The sequence below is a fragment of the Anser brachyrhynchus genome (genome assembly GCF_964034855.1).
Source record: "Anser brachyrhynchus genome assembly, chromosome: 16".
NCBI classification, from domain to species: Eukaryota; Metazoa; Chordata; class Aves; order Anseriformes; family Anatidae; genus Anser; species Anser brachyrhynchus.
The window spans coordinates 6,186,768-6,211,237 of NC_137734.1; the positions used below are offsets into that span (position 1 = coordinate 6,186,768).

General features: G+C 41.0%; 2 protein-coding genes across 3 annotated transcripts in view; one reads left to right on the plus strand and one right to left on the minus strand.

Annotated features, from left to right (window-relative positions):
* SPO11 (SPO11 initiator of meiotic double strand breaks) overlaps positions 1-24,470 on the minus strand; it is a 331,434-nt gene that overhangs the window by 18,070 nt on the left and 288,894 nt on the right. The window contains exon 1 of one of the 2 annotated variants that reach the window (XM_080558215.1): positions 21,741-23,186. The exons of the other annotated variant lie outside the window; for it this stretch is intronic. The gene's annotated coding sequence lies outside the window, so the exon portion shown is untranslated. Of the gene's footprint in view, positions 1-21,740; positions 23,187-24,470 lie in introns of those variants that run through there. 2 annotated transcript variants of the gene reach the window in all.
* Positions 23,474-24,470, plus strand: part of BMP7 (bone morphogenetic protein 7) — a 46,014-nt gene continuing 45,017 nt past the window's right edge. Inside the window, exon 1 of the mRNA XM_080558199.1 lies at positions 23,474-24,196. Coding sequence (XP_080414325.1) covers positions 23,680-24,196 — 517 coding nt within the window. The 5' untranslated portion in view covers positions 23,474-23,679. The remainder of the gene's footprint in view (positions 24,197-24,470) is intronic.

The window sequence follows — 24,470 nt, forward strand, 5'->3', positions numbered from 1 at the left end:
ATGATCGTCATGTAAGTATTTCTCACCAAATGGTCTGTCCTTAATTGTTTTAGTGCACTGGCAGGCATACCAGTGGACCTGATAGGTTTATTTTCAATTAATGTCAAATCCTGTCTTTCACTCATGCTTAAAAAAAGACAAACCTCTCCAAATTGTAGCGATTCAGTGCAAGCAGAAGTATTTGGGCCAGCTAGAAGTGTTAAGGAGATAGATGGAAGCTTAAAAACTACAGTGAGAACAGGAAAAACAAAATCCCCACCAGGCATTTAAGAGCTTCTTGGGAGTATGCCTACTATGTTCCAGCAAGCTTCAGTTTCTTTCCGGCTCCCTTGGCTGTGATCTGGACAATTGCTGGAAGGACAGACATTTTGTGAGCCAGCAGATTTTACTATGAATAAGTTAGGATGAAACAGGAGCCAGACCGATCACCTGCCACTTACATGAAAAGTTACTGATCTTTTTCAAATGAGCAAAGCCCAGAGGGGGAAAAAAAAAAAAGAAAGAAAGAAAGAAATTGAGAGAGATGTATAGTCATTCTCTGCTAACAGCTAACAACTTCAAATGGGATATCTCCTTTTAACTAACATGTTTGGTTAAATAAATTAATAAATAATAAAAATAAGTTAAAGAAAAAAACCTACTTTTACATATTTTCAGTTTGCCTAGCTCTGGAGGGAGAAACACCTGCAAAATATTTATTGCAAAATATTTATTTATATCTCTCTGAAAGAGAGCCAAGTCACAATCATGAGAGGAAGTGGTTTTTTGTTACCATCCCTTTTGTTGTTGTTGTTGTTTTATCTCTCAGACAGAAATAAACACTAACAGGCCTTTCTTAAAAGTAAAAGTAACTTTCATCTAATTTCTGTTACTGTGAATTTCAGATCCAGCATTTTCTAGTGCTCTTAGGGGCAATAATATATTTTGGGTGGCAGGACAAGACAGGTTTTTGAGACAAAGAAACACAAAGTGAAATGAATGAAAAGATGTCTTTTCACAATTCAGTATAAATGCCAGAAGAGTTTCATTGATAATAATTAAGCTGCAAACAGAATTAGTTTTCTGAACATACAAAAATATAAATTTTATGTGCTGAGAAGTTTGAGCTTGCCCCATACTATCACAGCCATTATTTCTCAATCCTAAACTGGTCTCACACTAAAATAGAGCACCCCTGAAGCCTCCTGAATCCTTAGGGATTCTCCCTCTCTCTGTAGTCCAAGTTACTGTATCAACTTCTCATCCTTGCAGCAGTTTTAAAAAAAGGAACTGCACACTGTAGGCATGTACCCTCCCTGGAAAAATAAAATAAAATAATAATAAAAAAATCAGCTGCAGCAGCTTTAAGGCTTGGAAAAGTTACATGAAAATGAGAATAGGATTTTATAATGGGAAGTTGGGCGTTCTGCTTCTTTTATTATTCTTTTGAAGAGCATGTTGTGAAGGAATATAAAGAGAGAAGATATTTTGAAACATCCAAGCCTCTATGGAAGTGACTCAGCTGAAAATAAAACAAAGATTGTCTTGCTGTTGAATAACCTACACGTCTCTCACATACAAATAATAAATATAATTGCAGGCAAAATGTTAAACTCTGCTGTATTCTGTATCAAAATCCCATGACAGCTGAATAATAACAGAATCAGGCAAATAAATGGCACCACCCTTTACATCAACTACCTGTCTATTTCTAAAAGAGAGAAATGCCTAATACTTACCTATTGCCACATTTTCCATTGCTAGGAATGGGAATCAAATGAGAACGTGGTCTGAAGTTTCTACATATCAGCTAAATAAATAAATAAATAGAGTTAAATGGCTCGGGGACTGGGAGTAACTTACAGCCAATTCCTTCCACTCTCTTTGGCAACTCCCAGTAATCAGATGCCACTATTGTCCATACGGTAAGAATCTGACAAAACCCACTTGCCAACAGTGGTAAGTTTTCAGGTAGCTACACACCATATCATGGAAGTGGTAATAGCATCTAATGAAATGATTTGTAAACATCTTTATACTTGTAAAATTCCAAATCTGGTTTAACTGAACATTGAATAAACATGTTATTAGGAAAAATTCTGATTATTAAAAAAATGTGTTAAAGGAAAAATATGTTGAAACAAACAAATGAAAGACATTTGTGTTAAAACGTAACTGGAAAGCAAGAATGTCTTCCATTCCATGTTGATGTGACTGCTTGGACATAGTGGTCAATAGAATACATTCTCAGAAACAGCTGCACCATTTCCTCTGGTTTTGAAAAAGGTAAAACATCTTGTTTATTTTTTATTTTCCTTTTGTTGGCAAAATCCTAGAGAGCATGAAAACTCAGGTGTGATTTTGCTCCTCAAACCCAAAAATGCCAGCTGCTGTACATTAAAAATACTTGAGCCAAAATCTGTTCTTTCATTTATGTGAATGCTCCACCACTGCTGTCCTGGCCCCAGATTTATGCCAACAGGTAAAACTTGGGATGGACTTTAGACCTTCATTATTAACTAATAACGCCTGGGGAAAATGAAGTAAGAGAGTGATGTAGGAGTCTATTTTGACACTGAGTACTGTGGGCCATACAAATATCAAAAAGGGTGGGGCAGCTGATTAACAGACTTCTGCTTCATTTTTGGAAGCCTAGATTAAAATCAGTTTTATGTCACCATTTAAAATGCATTTGGAGATTTTAATTAAGTTATTACTGTTAATTAGTAACACAAAAATGCCAGGGGCACTGTGATGCAATTTTGGATAAATGGCAACCTTTGCTTTGGAGGGTCCTAAGGCTCAGTAAAATTGTACCAAATAAAAAAATAGCATAGATGTCTTGTCTTGGTCTGCTGTTTTCTGTTTGTTTGTTTTTTACTGGAGGAGAGAAGAAAACCCATGATCCAAATGTAAACAGGAATCCAACAAAAACATGCTTTACTGTGATGTTGTAAAAGCAATTCTGAATGCACTAAGATTAACTGGACTTTCATGAAGACTTCTCTGCACCTTTTTCTTGGATAAATTTTTAGTCCATTCAAACATTTTGTGAAGTCTTTCTACATATTTGTAGACAACTCTTTTCTCTGGGGAAACTCAGACATGGATGTCACTGCTATAAGCCATCTTCTGTATTTGGGCATGGAAGAAGGTATGACATTTTGCTTTGTTTTGCTTTGATTCACTGCTGTTGGCAACGAAAACTACTAACCATCTAACCGTCTTGAGCCTGGCTTGAGGGATCTTCTTCCAGGCAACTTTCTGGCTTCTTTTAGGACCAGGTTCTAGAAAGTACTGAGCCAGAAGAGCACTGAGGACATCCTGCAGCCAAAAAGGTATACAGCTCACAGTTACAAGAAGGTGTTAATTAAATGTTTCATAAATAAAACTACAGAATCTGTGCACATAAATAAAAACTTCTGTAATATAAAGCTCTCCCTGGCTGATCCCAACGGGACTTCAGTGCTTAAAGAATAGAATAGAACAAATTTATACTATTCTCTAAAGACAAGATCTTCTGGCACAAACAAGAGTTTGGAGCTGTGGACTAAGGGTTTTTTCTACACTGGAAAATTGACTGGAATTGCTATTGCAGAGTAAGCTATTCTGCAACAGCTTACTGTCTGACCCGTGACTTTTCCAGACTAGAATATCCACACAGGGAGTTATTATGGAACAGTTTATTCAGAAATAGCTATTGTGGTTAGTCTTCCTGCACAGATAAATGCACAGTATCCATGCATATCTATAGTAAGGAAAAAAAGGGGGGGGGGGGGGGGCATTTTATTATTTTTATTACTATTATTATTATTATCTATTACAGAATACTATCTAAAGTCTGAAATATAATATGTGGCAAAATGGTAGACAAGGAACTTTTGGTCAGATCCTGATGCAATTAAGATCCCTTATTGAATTTGCTAACATAAGATATATTATTATAACTTACTATAATCATTTACTTACATGCTAAGAACATCTCTACATCTGCAAGGCTACATCCATTACAGGATGTTGCATCAGCTTAACTAAATAATTAAAAACATACCTAATTAAGTCAGGGAAAAATATTAACAAAATATATTTCTTGCAGTCTCTGATTGAAAGAACTCACATCTCAGTCATCAGTCTTAATAACATCAATGCACGACGTTAGACAGAAATATACAACAGTTTCAAACCTTTGTGATAGCCAAGCTTTTTTGGTGGTAGCCCATTAATTTGAATAAATAAATAACAAATAGCCACATGCTGTCAGCAGTGCCTCTTCTAGGCACTGGAAAAAAATTCCTGTCTGCGCCTTAGGCGTAGGTGGATGACAGGTGGGACAAGCACTTGTTACCAGAGACAGAGTTCCTGTCTAAAAAAAATGGTGCAGTGTTAATTTATTATTTCATTATTTTTCTGCATGTCCTCCACTCTGAAATGTTAAAGGGTCTCTCATGCATTGTGCTGGAATGCTTCCATACTGGATCCATTCACTGGGAGTTTTGAGTGCCAGGAATGCAAGATTGGGACCTTACCATGTCAAGCAAAGTGAAAAATAATCGGTACATAAAGGGTGTTGCTGAAGATACTATCATCTATCCATTAGTTTTAAGACAGCAATATTTAAAGCTTTCTTTATGAATTAAGCTGAAGATTTTCTTTCAGCCTTTTAATAAAGTTTGATGCTTCACCAGAAGGAAAACTAACCTTCACGTCAACCAATCTAGATTCTTACTTGGTGTGGAGAGCTGGATGAGATCATATCCTCAGCAAAATTATAGAATGCTAAGAAGGGAATCAGGAGTGCCAATTCCTAACTCTCATTTTAACGACAGGGTGCCTCATATTAGTGATGTAATGTAAGCAAATAATAGATGTTGCTGAACAGCTGCTATTACACTCTGTTGGCTCTTCTTTCAGAGATTCAAATAGGAGAGAATCGGTCCTTTAAATTTTAAGTACTTTGATTTTCTAGATTTTCACCCATATTATGATGGCCAACATATCAAAATCTTCATTTTGATCAAAAATAATTTTTTAAATTCTTCTGTTAAAAACTAGTTGAGTTTTATAAAACAAATTTATTCTATAGAAACTAAATTTTCTGAAATGGAAATTTACTTCCAGAAAACTGTATTTGCTGAAATATATGCACAAATTATATCACGAAATGTAAGGACAGTAGTTAGAAAAACAAAACAATGCGTCTTGAAAACCTTTAAAATAATTTTGTCTTTATATAGTTTTTCAAGGACTCAGTTATAAAGTTTTACCTCATAAAATAAATATTAATATATGATTATATTCATATATATGTTGCATAGTCTGACAGAGAAAGGCAACACTTTATAGAAAGTCAGCTTTGCCAATTACACCACACCAGTTGTCTGGAGGGACCCAAATAACTTCACAGATTTGCGTATGTACTGGGATTACTGACACCCTATCGAAATGTTGTAAGAACTTACAACTGTTGTAAGAAGTGCTGTGCTGACGGCACGTTTTCTGGAAATCATGGGCCTGCTCCTGGGAACTGATGGGAATCCCACTGTCTCCTCACACTGACAGAATGAATGGCCACAGGAACAATTTTGTATAATCTCCCCGGGGAGGTAAAAAAGCTGTGGCAAAAGGATTCCCAGGGAGTCCTGGGAAAGAAGGAATGAGGTTTCATTCTGGGCCAGCAATCCATTACAAGATTATTACCTAAATCCTTTCATGTCACTGTTGCACTGGAAAGTACCGAAAGAGTGGCAAGGAGGAAGAAAACAATAAATGGGAAGCCAAACTAGACAAATCTCGGGCTACAATTTGGAAGAAATAGGACAAAAAAAGGGCCAGAATAGGAGAAACCAGCTACGCATCAGGAGGATTTATGGAAGAAATTATCTTTTTTTTTTTTTTTTTCCCCCAATTGGAATGTGTTTTAACAAACTAGGGGATAACCTTCAAACTCAGAGACTCTAGGTCCAAAAGATGACTGACTGAAATGTTTTCCTAACACTCTGTGCCCTCATCTTGATTTTGGTAGTGGGCCTCCCTCAGAAACATACTTCACATTTGTATTGTACATATTCTCCTTGTGTGGAGGAAGAAATAACATACCACAAACTAAAGAGGTCACTGTACTTGTGACAGATTTAGTCAGTAATAATGTAGAATAAGAGAAAAAAAAAATCAAATCATTTACATAATACAAAAGACAACATTTACAGAGACTCTCAACAATTTCCACTCCCATTGGAAAACATCTAATTTCAAAAATTAAATATTGCCAGCTTCACAACGTAAACCCTTGCAGAATATATAGCCATGATCCTAATCCATATTAGTTTTCCATTATGATGGGGCAACAGGAACAGAATGTTTTTCCTGCATTACACAACATTCAGTCTTTTGCTGGAGATTTAAACCAAGAAAACTTTTACTTTGACAAGATACATTTGTTTCCGTGTTTTATGACACACTTATAATAAATATATTAAGCAATACACTGAGGTCAGACATGCTGAAACACTGTAATAAAAATACTTTTACGATGAGTGTCTGAGAAATTATCAATAACTTTTCAAGTCTTCATAACTGTGAAATCAGTAAATGGACTTGAGAAATTTGAGAAACATTTCTGTGTAACACATGCATATTTTTATCTTAATTTTAAAAAACAAAATCAGTGCTGTAAGTTTTGCCAACTGCCTTTCTAGGTAAGATTCTTGCCTATAAATGCTCTGAGGCAGAATGACGCTAATGAGATGTAAAGTTCATCTCTGTGCTCCCTTCACTTTCTGGCAAGAGCAGCAATAGCGTACAGTAAGCTATACTAGCTATTTACAGTCCCCAGGGCACAGATGCAGAAGTTGTTCAGCCATGGAAAAACCTGTCATACTCTCCTTTCTCTCCTTTTCTCTACTCATGCCCCTTATCTGTGTGCTGCTACCAGAGTGCCTGGCTGGCAGTTAGAGAGGTGCTGGCCACGTGCCCCTGGGTAGGCAGTGTTGTATGGCGGCACCAGGAGCGATGGCCATACAGCGCCGCATGGGTGGGCTCAGCTGAAATTAGAGAACAATGTTATGTGCTTTTCAGGCGTTCCTTGCGGGGAGGGGGGAACAAAACCTCAACAACTACAAGAACAACACCTCGGTAAAATTACAATTGAAGAACCTAATATATAATAATAATACAAAAAAAAAAATCATCATCTGGTTTCTTACTCTTTCAGATATCTCCTAGTTTCAATATTACATATATTGCACTACTACACACATTTTATTATACATGTATGCAACATATATATGTTACCTGTATGCTACATTTTTCATTAAATTTCTTTGTGTTCAAGTACTAGTTGACAGAATACTATTTTTGTGAGGAATGAGTTTTCTTTGCACCAGTGAAAAACAGAAATGATTAATCTGAAATACAATATGGACTGTCATCTCATAAAAAAATTATAGATAACAAATAAAGATTAGCTTTTCATAATTAATTAATTGACTTGTTTGGGAACCATTGCACCGCTTCGTCTAGAGGCATAAAGAAAAATGTTTGTTAGAAAAGAAAAACTATTGAAAGGAAACTGCAAAAATCCATCAGCCCAAACAATGTGAGTATACAAATGACCAAGCTGCAGTTACTTGAATAATGAAGACAGGTTATTTCTTGTATTTATTACAGGCACTTTCAGGTATTTATTGCATCAGCTGAGATATTTATCTAATCATCTGTTTAAAAGACCATACTGGAATATGCACTAGAATAAAGGGGTTAATTCTGATTGTTGAAACTGCAGATATTCTATATAATGCACTTTGTGGCACCCAGAAGTTTTCATCTTTACCTTACGTTTTTAAACCTACGAGCATTTTTCAGATGGCTTTCACTAATTTTAGTGCCTCTCAAATCCAGTACCAACCATTCAGCTTTTCAGCACTCAGTTAAAAAATTGATTTTCTTCCTTTGTGTTTTCTTCCATTTCCACTAACGTGTGGTTAGCCTTTTCAATACAGACTTTCCATCTGAGAAGCACAAAATGTTTACAGTGACCTCTACAATGCTAAAACCTGAAGTGTGAACTCACCTACATGCAAACCGAGGATTTCTGACTATTTGATTACTGTGTCCACAGAAATTGTAAATAGTAAGCATAATGTAAAATTTCTGGAGTTACATGGATAGTGGTTCATGCTTTATCAGATCAACTAGTGTTTGAAACTTTTTTTTTTTTGCAAAGGCATCCCAGAGATTTCACTCCCATTATACTGAATTCATCAGTTTTAATCTAATTTAATCTCTGTGCTTCAACATATTGCTGAAAGAATTCACAAACTGCTACATACATTCCCTTGATGAGAGCTTTGGTATGAGCTTTTCAGAGCAGTCGGCAACAAAAGACACGAAACACCTACTGTGTCTCCCAAGACTGGTCTGAGGTGGAAGAGTAGGAGAGCAAACACCACAGCACTTTGCAGCCCTGTTTTGACCACTTTGAACTGCCTCCTGCCTCCTATTCTTAATAAAAAGCATAGGAAGTATCACACTCATTAATTCAAAGTTCACCTGTCCTAATGTTCTGCTTCTGACAGCAAGCAATACTGGGCATCGTGAGAAGAGTATAAGCATGCAGTGATGCTTTCCCAGCACAGTTTCCCAGTGTCCTGTTTATGACTCAAGGGCTTCTGGAACCAGGGGCAGTGACTTTGTATTCAGAGACTATTTTCTTCTACGGATTTGTACATGCACACGTCTAACATACGAAACGTCCTGTGACAGGGAGTTCCACAGATTAACTACTCACTGCTGAAGACGTGTCTCCTTTTGTTTGCCTTCAACCTGTAATCTGTGAGTCTCTTTTGATGCCCCTTACTGTGTTGAAAGACAGTGAAGGATCAATGATCCCTACTGCCACAGATCAGGTAGGAGAGGGGAACACAGTGCTAAGGATGCCTGCAGCATGACAATTGGGTAAGAAATTATTAGCAGGTAAATAGATTGGGAACAAACATACAAGAAGAAGAGTAGAAATCATGAAATGAAAGCAGCAGGTGAGAATTCCATGTAAAACCATCTGTCTTGTCTTGGGTAATACAGGTATCAAGATTCAGAAGCAATTTTAGCCTTCTGAACAAGGCTGGAAGCTCACACGCCCTCTATTCCTTTCTTTCCCCATAAATGTCAGTTCTACAATCAAATGAAAAAAAGAAAAAAAAAAAAAGGTTTTAAATTCCTTAACATTTGGGCACACACAGGCAGGCTTCACCTCCCTTCTACTCCCTGCAGTCCCACTGATGTCAGCCCAGGGGAAGCTGAGGTCATAGTTTGGCTCCAAAGAAACCCAAAGCACAGAAGTACCTCAGGGAGATATACCATCTTTTCTTGACACCGGAGGGAACTTTTTTTGCCTTAGCTTGAAAAAGAACTTGGGTGTGATTGAGACAAAATAGATTGTGGAGAATTTGATCTACGTGTAAATGTCTCCAGATATTTAATCAATGGGGAAGCAGTGGAACAGGTTTGGGCAGCCTACTGGTTGATGACCTGTTCCGATAAAACCTGGCTGGACTATAGAAGTCATTCAATATTCATCCTTGCTGATGTTTCTCATGGCCAGCTAGCTACGTGGAGCACAGCTTCCTGATTTTATTAGACTTTAGCTTCCCACCCTCATACAGGTTTTTGCACTAGAATATAAGAAAGCAATCTGAAAGGAACGTCAAAGTTTTACCTATTAAAAAAATATATATCTACATTATGTACCCAGATGGGGACGGAGAGGAGGAGAGTATGTAAGAAATATTGGCTACGAGTCCTACTATATGCATAGACATGAAATCTTGGCTGCCCACTGTATGAGCTAAAATGTTGGATAGTAACAGTGCTCCAGAAAAGATTGAACCCTGGGGCTTACTGCTAGGCAATGATGGATTTAATTAGCAGGGTGTGTCTAGAGGGAACGAAGGAGATTCTTCTCAGGACATGCCTACACTTGAAACTGTGTGTGTGTTTTTTATGCATCTCTGTTAAATGGTTTGCAAAATCCATTGTATGATCAATGCACACATACCACACCATGATGTTCTTATTTTCTGTCACTGCAGTTCTTAGTGCAATAACAGCATCCCTTTAATGAGCTTAGTTTAATTTCTTGTCATGTTCAAACTCCTTTCGTGTTTTGTGCTGTTTCCTACATGTTCAGCTGTGAATAATTTCCCACCTTTTCAATTACAAATAGCATAAAAACTGGCAGATTAGTGTGCAACCATGTATCTGAAAAAAAAAATACCCAGTGAAAATTGTAATGCTATGTTTTTGGCTCTGATCAATAACTACATTGAATTTCCACTTATAGGATTCTGTCTGTCAATGGATCTACGGAATCTTAGAGGAAAGACAATCGCCCAGAAGTTTTGTTTCAGGGAATGAATTTATACAAAGAGATTCAGTCTCTTAATTTAAAAGATCTAGTGTTTGTGTACCACTTAGCAGTTTTAATTCTTCTTTAATTTGCAGGAGGCTGTACTAGGAAATAATTTAATAAAAAGCCAAGAGGACAGGGATGTGCAGACCAGAAACAGGGTTTAATGAGCTATGCTACGAGCTGTGACTCTTACAGACCTCAGATCTCTCAACGTTTATGCATTAGTTGCTATGCCTGTGAAATGGAAATAGAGCACTTGGTTAATCTCACATAACCGCCGCTAGTATGGACACCGATAACATGTGCAGTTGGTAAGTGCACTGCTAGTGTTACGTGTGTAACTAAATCAAAGAAAGCAGGATTAGATTTCATGGATGGGAAACGCTGCATTAACAAGAGCCTTTTTCACATGTCTTTATCTTCTGACAAAAGACAAGGAAATTACTATTAAATGCATTATATTATATTACAGGAGAAAAAAAAAAAAAAGGCCATCTTTATATTTCGCCGAGAGGAGGAAAACGGCACTGACCTATGTTATGTACAAAAATGTTTGCATACTGAGAGCGATGCTGTACCCAGCTTGTGTCCTAGTGTGGGAATTTCGTTTGCAAAAGAACTGCAGGGATTGTTCTGCAAGGAGTATGTAAGCCTACAGACCCCCCTGCCTTTCCCAGGAGCTCTCGCTGCTTCGCTTACTCTTTCTGGCTGTGAAGTCTGAAAAGAGTTCACAGAGGAGCAACAGGATCAGACTTCCCCTCTCACCTTTTGTTGCAAAAAAAGAAAAGAGTTTGGTCAGGTCCCCTAAAACTACTTCAGACTGAATTAGACCACAAAAATAAATAAATAAATAATGAAATTACAAGCAAAACGTACACTCACAATAAATGTAAAAATGTCATCTTCCCAACTCCAGTGGTTAAATCTTTTAGAGCTGCCATTTACAACCAAATATATTCAAATATCTTCAAGACCTAATACAGCTGATACTGCCACAACTATTTGCTATTACTTAAAAAGTGTTTACAGGTCTGATTTCAGCTTCCATTGAACAGCGGTGTAAGGAACCAGCGCCCATGGACGCGCAGACACGCACACAAGCACATATTTCATCCAACCCACCACGACCAGCTCCAGGTCACACTGATTAACACTTCTCACATAAACACACTTTTTCTTACTTGAAATGTTAATGCCTGCTTAGTGCAAGGTGAAAGTCTATCCAACGATAGAATCCCTTAAGAGTGTTAATTAAACAGGACAATAATAATCCACTGGTGATTTATAGTGAGGTGGATTACTAGACCATAGTGGTTGGTCTGATAGGCATTTATTGCCTACTTAACCATTTAAGTATAACAAAAAAAATCATTGTGGTACAAAAGGTGATGAATGTTTCTGCTAAAACAGTCCATTAAGATGATTCATTAACATTACAAAGAGGTCTGCAGCCTGTGTGCCACTTGGAGCCTGCAAAAGTCTGGGAAAGTGAGAGACATTACCATAGGAAATGCTTTATGCTAAACGTGCACTGATAGAATCTAAAGTCCACTTTCTGCAGATAACATCGCGTTTTACATTTTGCACTACAAGGTCTAAGGCTGCTTTGTACTTCTCATTTCTACAGCTAGAGAATGTATCTTCCTAACAGAGAAGTGCGGGAGGAGAGGAGTAATAAAAGTCACAATGCTCTGGCATACATTTGAGTCTTTCATACTCCCCTTTGAACTGATGTTACTGGAATGCCGAATCGCTGGTTACACCACTGAGGAATGACTGAGAGTCATGAGTTATAGTCACAATGGCTACAACTTTATTAAATGCACACCAAATAAAGCTAGCATAATGATCTTTTCGGGTCAAATAACAACAGATTCCTGCTGTGTAGCAGCAAGGAGGTATACCACGTACAACCAATACATGGAATTGTAGAAGGGTTAAATCAGAGTGAATATCTAAAAACGCTCAAACTAAGATCTCAATACTTTCCTAACAAATTATTCCCAGAAAAGTGGACATAATGAAGCTTGATCCCTTACTGATTTATGTCACAACTCTCACACCTCCCTATCCCAACAACCCCAGCTGTCCCCATGCCCTCTACCGCAGTCACACCGCAACACCCCCAAGCCTCCCTCAGCCTTCCCGACTCTCCCCCACACCAAGAACATTTATTTTTCACTGAGGACTACCCTGGCGTGCCCTGGCATCCCTCCCCTAGCCATCTCCAGACTGTTTTGATTTGGCAGCTCAATAAAACAGTGCATTTGCTAAGGAGTATCAGAGTAATCTGCAAATTAGTTAAATCATTTGCTGTTGTCAACCACAATGAAGAATTGCTAAATTCTCCCTTCTTCTCAATGGGAATATTAATAAGAATTCCTTCCTCTCCTCAGGTGCTAATTCCTGCAGTACTGGTAAGGACAGTAACTCTGAAGCATCTACGTAACCTGTGACAAACGTGTCAGCATACTGGAAACTGGGTCAGACAAATAACACGGTTGTGCAAGTATTTTCCCTAGGGAACCAGACTGAGAGGCTTGATAGGATCTCCACTGACCAGAAGTCAGTAGAATCTTGTTTATGTGTTTCGTCTAAAGTAGAGCATCACCCAGAGCTTCCTAAATTACAGGAAGTGCGCACAGCACCTGTTCAGACTACCTGAGGTAGCTCCAAACAAGCTCGACCAGGTTCTGGGAGCAGAACAAGGCACTTGCACCAGAGCTAATAAATTTTGCTTCCAGGTAGGTAATTGGCCTACTTTATTTCTCTGTAGGTGAATTGGCACAGCTATACTACATCCTGGTCTGGAGACAGCTTATATGGTTTTGCTGTCACTGCATGGTATTTGTTTTCACTTATTGACACTTGAATTGTTCAGAAGAGAGTGTTAAAAGCAAAACGTTAAGGGTACTGAGTCTGTACAGGAGAAAGGAGCTGAGAGGCAGACGTAATATCAAATGCTGTTACCCCCAATATTGTTTAATGATTTAACTGCTTGGCGAATTGGGTAAACCACATTTAATATCTGATGCAAACTATATTTCCACTTTGTTCTTCTAGGAAAACAAGGCATTGACTGCATACATGGTCTGCAATAACGCTGTATTACAAGGCATGCCAAAGTTTGTTGACTTCATCTACAGTAATGGGACAACTGTTTTCATTAACCCTGTAATAATCTTTCTAATAACCATCTGCAGAAATGGTAAATTCTTTAAAATTAACTATGCTGATTAATGAATTGAGAGCGCTGAGGCACGGAGAGAGCGTGCTGTTGAAATGCAGGCTCTCCACCTTGATGCACACCTTTTGATTCCCAGGACACTTTCAAGTCCCAGTTCTTAGTCAATAATGCCCAAGGGTGCACAGTGCTAGGGAAGTGCATGGACGGTCGGATCAGGCTAGCCTGTAAGAAAGACCACAGGAAGGAAGGAATATGAAATAGTGGGAGGTTGGCAGGAGCAGAGGCTAAACCAGAAAGAGAAGCTGAACACGTGTGTCCAGTGGAGCCTAGATTGCAAGATCCACGTCTGCAAAGCAAAGGAGAAGAACTGAAATTTCACCCCAGCACATTTTCTGTCTTATCCCCACACACAACTTAACTTAGTTTCAGTATTAGCTGAGAGACAGTCATCAACATCTTTTTATATTTTGCTCTACATATTCCTTATGAATTTATGAATTTCCCTACAACCAAATAGCATGGAGTCTAAGTCACACCTACAAAGTACGAGACTCCAACTAAGCTCTTTTTCAATCCACTTCAGAGCCCAAATTTGTCTGACAAAAATAACGTTGAAAACATTATGTCAAATGTCTGCTCCAAATCCCATAAAGCACTGCTTGGATATGGCCCAAGTAAATACCCTAGCCACTGGATGTTGGCTATTCTGGGATGTCTCATTCTTTCTATTCATGTTTTGTTTTTTAAATCATTCTGTGACAAATCTAAAACAAATGTCAAAACCGTTAATTTTTTTTTTACATACTAGATTTTTTTTTGTTTGTTTCTGGACAACCCTAATTCTCAGTGCACCACCCTTAACTCTTCGATTCATTTTTGTCTCTTATAACTTCATCCAAGTTGCTGGCCTTTAGATGAGAGACATTTCCCTTTTGCATAGGCAAAAATAATTTGATTTGTGCTTTCTATATTCTCCTATATCAATGTTTTTAAAGTGTGTTTCACTAGGTTTTGGGGCCCATGAACTGCTTTTACAGGGATCCAAAAAGGTAAAGAAGACAGATGGCTTTGATATGACATAAAGAATTGGCTGCCTCCAAAGTCTGCAGATCAGAAAATTTTAAAGACCACTGTTTTATACCAATATACCTGTGTCTTATTGTTGCTATTATACGGTGGAAAGCTTGCAATAAACATTTATATGCACTGGAATAAACAACAACTAACAATATTAAAATCTAAGAGAATCACAAAACTGCACGAAAGGCAGCATCACTGTTTAAGAATACTTTGGCTCAGAAGATTCATGTATAACCACATTCATCACATTCAAGAGAAAGCAATTTTGCATCAAAGTTAATATGAAGTCCGTGTTGTAACCTTTATCCTCATTGTTATCCTAATGCAATCACATGAGAACTAGGCGAAAAAATCTTTGAGACTGTTGTTCTCCATAATTAACAATTACGACATCTCTAATATGACCCCTAAACATTACAGTCTCTAGTAAAATCATTAAATAAAATCTGTTTTACATGACATTGAAAACAGAAATCCATATGTTCATTTATTCCAATAAATTAATTCCTACGAGTGTCTGTAGATGAATTCAGAAAACAAGGTGTTTTTTTTCAGCCCATCCACCTGGCATTTTCAACTGGGAAGTCTGTGAGCTAAAGGCAGCAGATTTTAGTCAGATACATTTAACCCTTTTTCAGAATTTTTCAGTAAAAGCAATCCTTAAATGCAGATTTTTGTGGAAAGGTGTGATGAAATTAATTCTGTACAGTCGTGCTATCAAATTAGTTACATATTTAGTGCTGAAAATGTGATCTTCATCACTCAGTACAATGCCTACATGCATAGACATAAGAATAAAATTGCATCCATGGAATAGATCTGCACATACTTGTGGACCTATGCTAAGCTGCAGTGAAAATCAATCCTTTTCCACAAAAGGCCAGGTCAAGCCTCAGTTGTTCTTCCTCAGAATTGTCCTTTAACAGAAATATTTTCTCTGTCCCTAGCGCACTGACACAGCGTGCAGGGGAGGGACGAATTAGACTCTGCATTTTATTAGCTCCCTCGATGTCCAAACTGCTCTTCCATACATACCAAATATAGTAAGCAGTAAGCGCTCCGTGTTTTGTTCTTGCCTCAAGGCTGAGAACAATTCTGTACAACTTGTAAACCCTCTCAATTCATTTTACATCCCCATTCCTCCTATTAGGCTTGCTAACAGCATCTTTCACAAAGATCCTTTTGTTTCTACTGGAAATTTCTTAAAGATTTCCTTGACGTTTCTCTTTCTCTCAGTATCCTGCTCCTACCCAGATCCTTCCTCTTTCCCAGGCACGCTGAAACCTTCCATCCCAACCTCCTGTGAAGGAAGAGCAGGGTCACTGTGCCCACGCGCAGGGAGGAGAAGCCCAAAGCTGGAACCAGCTCAGCACTTCCCGCAAATTACAGGGTGCCCCCAGCCCTCCACAGCACTGTGGAGACTTGGGGGTGTTCCGGATCTTGTAGGAGGAACGTCTCCGTGATTTAGCCTTTACTCAGAATATGTGGTTCTCGTCTTAATGGATGTTCTCTCTTCTCCTTCCATGATCCCTTCCTATCCGTTTGCAACTGATGCAGTAGTCCGTGCACTGTTAGAAATATCCCTAGTAAATCAGATGTCAGAACACAAATTCCAGCTTCTTTCAGAAGAAACTGACATTTCTATTCGCAAATGTAATCGATGTAATTCCCAAATCACGGAGTCTTCCTGTCTGACCTATCAACACTTCCCAATTACATACAATGAAGATGCTCTGTAAATAGGTTTTTGTTTAAATGGAAGGTCTTCCATGCTATTGTTCTGATGCATTCAGGACACAGAAATAGGGACAGAACTAATCAGGAAATGATTCATAATCTCCATAGCCTTCAACTGCATGAAGACACACTCTATGCTACAGTCATCTATATGGAGCATCCGACAGTTACCTACATAAAAGAACAGGAGTTTTGTTTTTAGTGGTTTCAATCTTTCACCATAGCTCCAATTTCTGTAGACATTAAGCAACAGAAACCTCTCCCCTGCTCAGAGCTCATGACAAGCACACATCATTCCCAAAGATAATTTTTACCCCCAGAAAAATGCAAGGATCTTACTGGAGCGTACAAATCTTAATTTCTTTGGACTTTGTTTTTATTTTCATATGAGATTAGCAGGTAAATTAACTAACCTCCTTCTCCAAAATGATGATGATGATGATGATGATGATAATAATAATAATAATAATAATAAATCTTTTGTATGGAGTTCATGAGAATACTTTATAGCCCCTTGATTTAAGTAAACAAACAAGCAAACAAACTGTTTCCTTCTGCTCTTTTCTGGACAATCCAAATATTTAATAGTCTTTATAGGATGCTAATTGTGGAAATTCATGCTTTTAAATTATTATTTTTGGGTGTCTCGGACAACAAAAACAACAGATTCTCTCTTGTGGTCAGACCACCAAAGCGGAGCAAAGTGCAGTAACTCTCTGAGAGTTTCTGCCCCATGTTCTGCTCTGCTTGTCCTTTTGAAAGGGGTCTCAATGAAGAGCCTTGTTGAGACCTCCGCTGGTGCCACTGTTTATAGAGGGGGTCATTAGGAACAGTTTAGTCAGAACAAAAGGGGTTTTGTTTCTATTGTCCTGCTTGCAGTTTGACGATGTCTTAACTGAAAAATTATCTTAATAGTCTAACAGTATATACGTGCCTATGGGGCTCAGGCAACTGTAGAAAAGGCTTCGGATGAATGCTGAAAGGATGCACTTTACAAAGCAAACTCAGGGCATGCTAAGCACCGCCTAGAAAGCAAAAAGGTTTCTGATTGAAAACCTAGAAGTCCCAGTCTCAGAAAAGTAAACTATTATAGTGATACACGTACAACTGAAGTCTCTGCCACAAAAAGATCAGCGGTAATACCAACTACTCTGTGTACTGGAACAACCCAGTTAGTTCCTCTGCTGGTGTAAATAAGCACACTTCTGTTTTCTCAAATGGTGCTATGCCAATTTACACCAGCAGAGGAAACAGTCCCTTCATATTATTTTAAAAGCCTCCAACATAAACTTCTGATTGATGATTTTCTGCTGCGAAAGCCCTGGTAGATTGCCTCCTGCTCCTCACGCCGCACAGAGCTGGGGCATAACAGCAAACGGAGTTTGGTGCTCACAGCAGTGCAGAGACACCCCTACAAAGCATCACAGATACAAAGGAAGGTATTTCAGGGGCAGAATCAGAGACAAAAAAATGCACATTTTATCTCTGCAGCCCAACGAGGCTCTGAATTGGCAGCACAGATTTCCAATCTGAGCAGCTCTAAGACGTATTCAAAATAAACTACTAAAATAATTGTTCCTATGGAAATGAAATAAATAAAAGTAGAAGCTGAGACCAAATTAAGATAAAGTTGGACCAAATTCTGTTTCCTGCTCATTTGAACGCACAAGTGAGATAAGGCTCAACAGGAGAAAAATCATGGGGTGCAGCTGTTGTGTGTAATCTTGCTTTCCTCCTGACCTGTAAAATCCAGCCTCCAAAAACCTCTCTGCTCCAGCAACAGAAGTTTTATGATTCAGGGGCATGGTACATATGGTTTAGCATACACACCCCAATTTTCCATGCAACCTCCCCTGCTAGGATTACTAATACTTGTGGCATGAGTAGTTTGTACAGCAGCTGTGCAAGGGTTATGCAAGCATTTATGTACGCATTGGAATAAAGGCACAAAATAATGGTTCTTTTGAGGTATTACTCTGCACCTGCCTGGAGAGAAAAAGTAAAGCCATCCAAATGTGTCTCATTGCATTTTACAGGTCAGAATCAGCTCTTATTGTTCACTTTGGAAACAATGAATAGATTTTACATGCTTTTAGTTCATAGCTGATTGAAAAATAAATAAATATCCCTAGTGAAAACAAACAGCAGAGAACTAAAAATACTCTTGAAGAAATAAATATATGTTAATAAGAAGAATCCTGATAATCTGATGATGAGCTGTTGAAGCAAAGACCACCCTTTATTGTAAGAAAACATGACATCTACGCAGACTTTCAGAGCCCCATTTCCAAGAAGCTGCAGCATGGCTTAAGCCTGCTCCTAACATGTTAGTATATCCTCAGCACCGGCTTTCACAAATCCAAGGCTAGGATTTCAGATGTTCCGATTACATTGCTACCAGTGAAGGAAATACCTGGTTTTATGCCAAAAGCTTTGACCAAATCAAGTGCACGAAGAATAATTTAATAGTGCAAAATTAAATTCAATTTTGTTTGTGCTGCTTTGGCAATATACAGACCTAAAAGCAGTCCTGTGTTAAACAATACTCACATGCACCTCTATGCGACAGAAATATAGTAGTTACGTATGTATAAAGACATAATTGAAGTATACTGCTGGATGCACACATATTCAGACCACACACAAACACCCATACAAACATACAAAACACCCATAAGATATAATATAGGCCTACACAAGCCCATACTGTACATAGATGTGTGACAAATATTATACTACAAATGTTTCAATGTTATAAACTCAATTCTAATGTTCTCTGAAGTAAATAATAATAGAAGAACCTCCATGGAGATGTAGTTTTGTGAGGTGAAGAACTCTGAAGTACTGAACTTTGTCCACCTTACACAGTTGTTGAATTCAGCATCAGTCCCATTTCATAAATGCAAAATTATTTTTGTTATCACTCCTGTCTCCAGAGGTACTACTGTCCCTCACACCCAGAAACACAAGTTTCATTTCTGACTCTCCTCTGACCGGTAGCAGTGAGGATCCATACCTGATTTTTACACCAAAATCACTATAGTCCGACTCAGCACAGTGCAACCCCAATCTGTTTAAATTCCTGGATTAGAGCTAATACAATGGCTTACCCGTAATGCGATTACTTTCATCTTGGTGAATATGCTCTCAGCAATAATGCTGAGGAGATGAATAGAAACATTTGATAAGGATAATCCAATATGGCATAATTAAAGATGTAAGCTAATTATGCATTCTTATACAAATAATAATGCTATTATTTTTGTTATATAAGTGTTTTGCATGTGCAGGGCCCAGAGGAACAATTCAAAATTCCCCAAACACATGCTATTTTAGTGGGAACATTTGGAAGAAGAAAAAAGTTTGCTATAATTTAGGGCTCGCACTTTGTTCAAGACGAATGAGAGAAGATGCAAAACAGAATGGGAAAGAAACATGGTTAAAGTTAAATAGAGGACATCAAAGTAGGAAGGCAAGGAGCTTGAAACTGATTCAGCAAAAACGAGGAAAAAATGCTTTGTGTCCGATTTCTGAAAGCAGTCACGAAATGAGTTGGTGAGCAGAACCTATACTTTTTAGTGCCCACATGTTAAAACTGAATGCAAATGGCCCAATTCTGCCACTGGCACACTGCCTAATATGAGCACATGATGATATCAGCGCATACAAGTTCATCAAGCACATACCTGTACATTTCATGTCTTAAAACCAGCCCCTTTATCTCCTAAAGGGATACTTCCAAGTATACCGGCTTCTACACAAACAAAAACAATGGCAGCAGCTGGTACAAAAATCAGATAAGGGCACACACGCAATGCTCAAAGAGATCAAAAAGTTGCTCAATTCGTAATGCGGCTCGCACAGAACCTCAAGAAACAGAGGGAGTTTGTTTTTACAGAAATTATCTGAAGCAACAAGTGCCAACGACCAGGGATTACTTCATCAGAAGCATTTACTTTTCCTTCTCAAGAAGAGCAGGAAGGAGAAGACAAGCAGAGAAGAGCAAGAGGAAAAACTGGTTTCTTAATTGATCCAGGAAGGAGGAGGAAGAAGGAGATGGCACAAGGGTGCCAATATTTCAGCAGTCTACACGGAACTGACCCTGCGGGAAGCAGGACTGAGCTCATGCAGGGGGAAGAAAGGAGGGAAGAGGAGGACGTTGTCCACGAGAAAGACAATCCAGTTTGTACCTTTCTTGTTTGAAAGGTATTTGAAATTCAAGCCTAGATCTGAGGAGTGAAGCACTGCAGTTTGAGCTACACCATCCCTTATTGTATGCAGCAGAATAAATGCTGCTTTGTTGTGCCCCAAAGCAAGCTGAAGTCAATAGCCATGAACCTCACATTCACAAAAAATGATTCTTTAGCAGATTCCCTTTCTCGTCTCACACTCCCAGATGGTGTTTGTGTTGTGCATTTTAAAGCATATATGCAAGGAGTACCCCCATTGCAAACTACCGTGTGTTCGTTTAGTGCTGCGCTTGGTGCTACAGGATCATAGAAAACACAGCTAGAAGGGATTATCAGCTATCCCTATGAAAGCAGAGGATACAGTTTTAGTATTTCCCCATCTTTAAAGAACATATCCTGAATTAAGTCAGGAACCATCTCATCTTGGACAAAAATAGATTGCTTCAGCAGGAAGGAAATAGATTCAAACATCACATTTTCAAGAAATCTGTCAAATCAAGAGGTTTCAAGGTTTACATTTCTCCCTCTGCTGCTTCTTCCATGACACATATTGCTTCAACACCCTAAGGTGCTGAGCCAGGATCCAAAACTCTCAAACTGTATTTTTCTTCCCCCCCCCCCCAAGAGCAATGTCATTTCAAAGCACAACACTGACCTGAAGCTTATTCAATTTGAAAACACGTGCTACCAGCACTTTGGGTGTAAGCAGTTCTGCAAGCAGGGACACCTGCTCTTGGGTCCACTGCTCCATCCTTACAGATTTTTTAATCTCCTTGTCCACACAGAAGGCAAGTCTCCTTGCCCCACTGTGCGATCAAGGACCAACACTCAAAACTCAGAAGAACCAACTGCCTACAAGGAACAAAAAGAAAGTGAAATCAAGTTATCTGCAGCTGAAAGGCAGAGGGATGCTGAATCATGTCCCTGCCCTTCCACAACCGGTTTAAGCCAATCTAAGGCAGCCCAGCCCAGACACCCTCTCCTTGCCCCCAGCTGTGCATTCCTGTGGCCTCCCGGGTTCCAGCGCAATCCCATGTGTAGTCAGTCAGATCAAGGAGCTGATCCAGCAGAAAATTAACTCAGCAAAAACAAATAAGAAATGGTTTAAGAAAGATTATTTAAAGAAAGATTATTTAAAAAAAAACAGAATCGTGTTCCTGACCTGTGTGCGGATGTAAGTGTCAGTATCAGGTCCAGGCTGGGGTGGGAGGAGGAAAAGGCATCATTCTCAGCTGGAGCTTGGATTTAGATCAGGCTAAATTGGTCAAAAACCACACCCTAGGCAAGAGAGTAATTTAGGCAAATACCTGCCTGGTTAAGAGCAGGTTAGTGCTGCTCCTCAGGAAGTACAGAAGATGTTAGAGTTTGATGTTAGCTGGGCATCCAAAACACTGCTACTTGGGTTTGGGGTTTGTCATTAGTGGGGAGCAAAGGGAAGGCAGCCATGGGGGTGTCGTCTGAGCCCCCCTGTTAGCACCTCCGAGTGCTCTTGTGTTATCTAATGTGGCTGTGGCTGCACAGCCTCTCTTCTCCCACCAACCCTTGGCTTAGTTCATTCCTAAACATGTCTTAGGACCGAGCTGGGAGTTTAACGCTGGTTCCACCACTATTTCAATAGCTCTGAGTCATTTCAATGTCATCCCTCAGTTTCCCTGTTATTAAGAGGCACACATGGACGCGCACAAACACTCTAAATCATTCAGTGCGTTTCCCATGCACCTCTGGACTAGTTACCTGACATTTATGCAAGGAATCTAATCACAATGAGCTAAGAGAAGGGCTGAATTTTACTTTTCCAGAATAGATGCAGGATCTAGTGCTGGATACTACTGGATATTTCTCACCTGAAAACACCAGATGAACGAGCTATCAAATCAACAACAGTGCTGACCTCCTTTCTCCCTTGCCCCTCTTCTTCCTCCTTTGCCTAGGGAACGAATCTTAATGTTGGCATAAACTTACTGCATATGCATGGTTCCTGAAATTACCTTGGGCTGGATTCAGTGTCACTGATAAACCCTTCCATCCTGCTTTCCTCTTGCTTTCCAAGTAAGATTTGGGAAGCAGTAGCCTACATTTCTTATCTGAGATTGTTATTTACTGCTGCAGTAGACATCTACCCAGACTAAACAGGGCGGGGACTCCATTATTGTAGATGTTTTATGCACTGAGTTAAAATAAGACAAAAACACACACAGTGAAATCACTGCGTTAAAAAGTTGACAAGTTTCAAACCAGTCCGCCACAAAGCTGCGTGCCAGGCAGCAGAAGAACAGGGGATGGCGACAGCAGGGTAATGCAGTGGCGTACGGTACCCCTGCGCAGGTTGATGGGTCCAAGCCGTGTAAACGCAGCTGTTTTCATGATGCTTAAATGATGAGCCCCCTCAGCCCTGGGTTTCTAACCCTTCTCCAGTAACTCTCCTTGCTGCCAGTTGGAAAAAGTGACCGGGGCTGTGCGCGCACAGCCACACACGTCTGTGTGCCTGGGTACATCTCCATCACCGCGTCTGAAACACTTTGCTCTTGTCGGGTTTGTCCTGGCCAGACTCTCCGCAACCGTGCTCCAGAAAGAAAAAAAGAAAACGAGGGGGTGTGTGCGTGCGGTGCGGGCACAGCGGCGACGTGCTCGCCCCTTCCCTGCGCCCTCCCGGCGTGTCCTCCCCTTAGTGCCATTCCCCGCAACGCACCCACTCGGGGCCGGCTCCCTTCCCCCCCCCCGAGCCGCCAGCCTCGGCGACCCTCCCGACAAAGCAACCTGATGGGCTGTTCCTCCTCTAGGCAGCGCCGGGGATTTTCCTCTCCCCGGCGCTTTGCAGCGGGCTAGAGAGCGCCTGGCTGCCCCAGCCTGCTCCTCCCACCAGAGCCACCCTCCCGCTGCCTCTCCGCCGAGCACCACTGCGCGCACGGCCACAGCTCGCCGCTGCCGCCCTCCCTCCCCTCCTCTCCTCTCCTTCCCTCTCCTCTCCGCTCCGTCCCATGGGCCGGGACCACCGGGCAGCCCCCTGCGGGCCATGAGCCGGCTGCGGAGCCTCCCGGGGGGCCGCCGGCCGCCGCAGTGAGCATCCGCCCCGCACCGTGCTCCGGCCCCCGGCGGCGCGCATGGTGGAGGGCAGCGCCCCTCGGCGGGGCAGCCCCGAGCCCCCCGAGCCCCCCGCGGCTCCCCGGGGCCGCCGGCCAGCCGCGATGCGGGCGGCGGGGCGCGGGCAGCCCGCCTCCTGGCTCCTGGTGCTGGGCGCCGCCGCCCCCGCGCTCTGGCTGCGCTGCGTCCTGGCCGACTTCACGGTGGACAACGAGGTGCACTCCAGCTTCATCCACCGCCGGCTGCGCGGCCCCGAGCGCCGCGAGATGCAGCGGGAGATCCTCTCCATCCTCGGCCTGCCGCACCGCCCGCGGCCCCACCTCCACGGCAAGCACAACTCGGCCCCCATGTTCATGCTGGACCTCTACAATGCCATGGCCGGCGAGGAGGGGGCGGCGGGGGCCGGGGCCGAGGAGGGAGAGGGCTTCTCCTACCCCTACAAGCCCATCTTCAGCACCCAGGGGCCGCCCCTGGCCAGCCTGCAGGACAGCAACTTCCTCACCGAGGCTGACATGGTCATGAGCTTCGTCAACTTGGGTGAGTGCCTGCCCTCGGCGAGGCCGAACGTGGGGGGACCGGGCGGGGGGAGGCCAGCGCAGAGCCCCAGACGCGGGTGGGAGGCACAGGTGGCCCGCTGAGGCCGGAGGGAGCTGTTGGCACAGGGCGAGGACGGGCAGGTAGCGGCCCTCGGACAGGCGACGCCTTGGTGAGGCGAGGCAGTGGTGCGCAGAGCGCCCCATCCTTCCACCGCCGCGCTCGGACAGCCACCGGCGCTCACCGCGCTCCACCCTGCGTGCTGACACGCCACGTT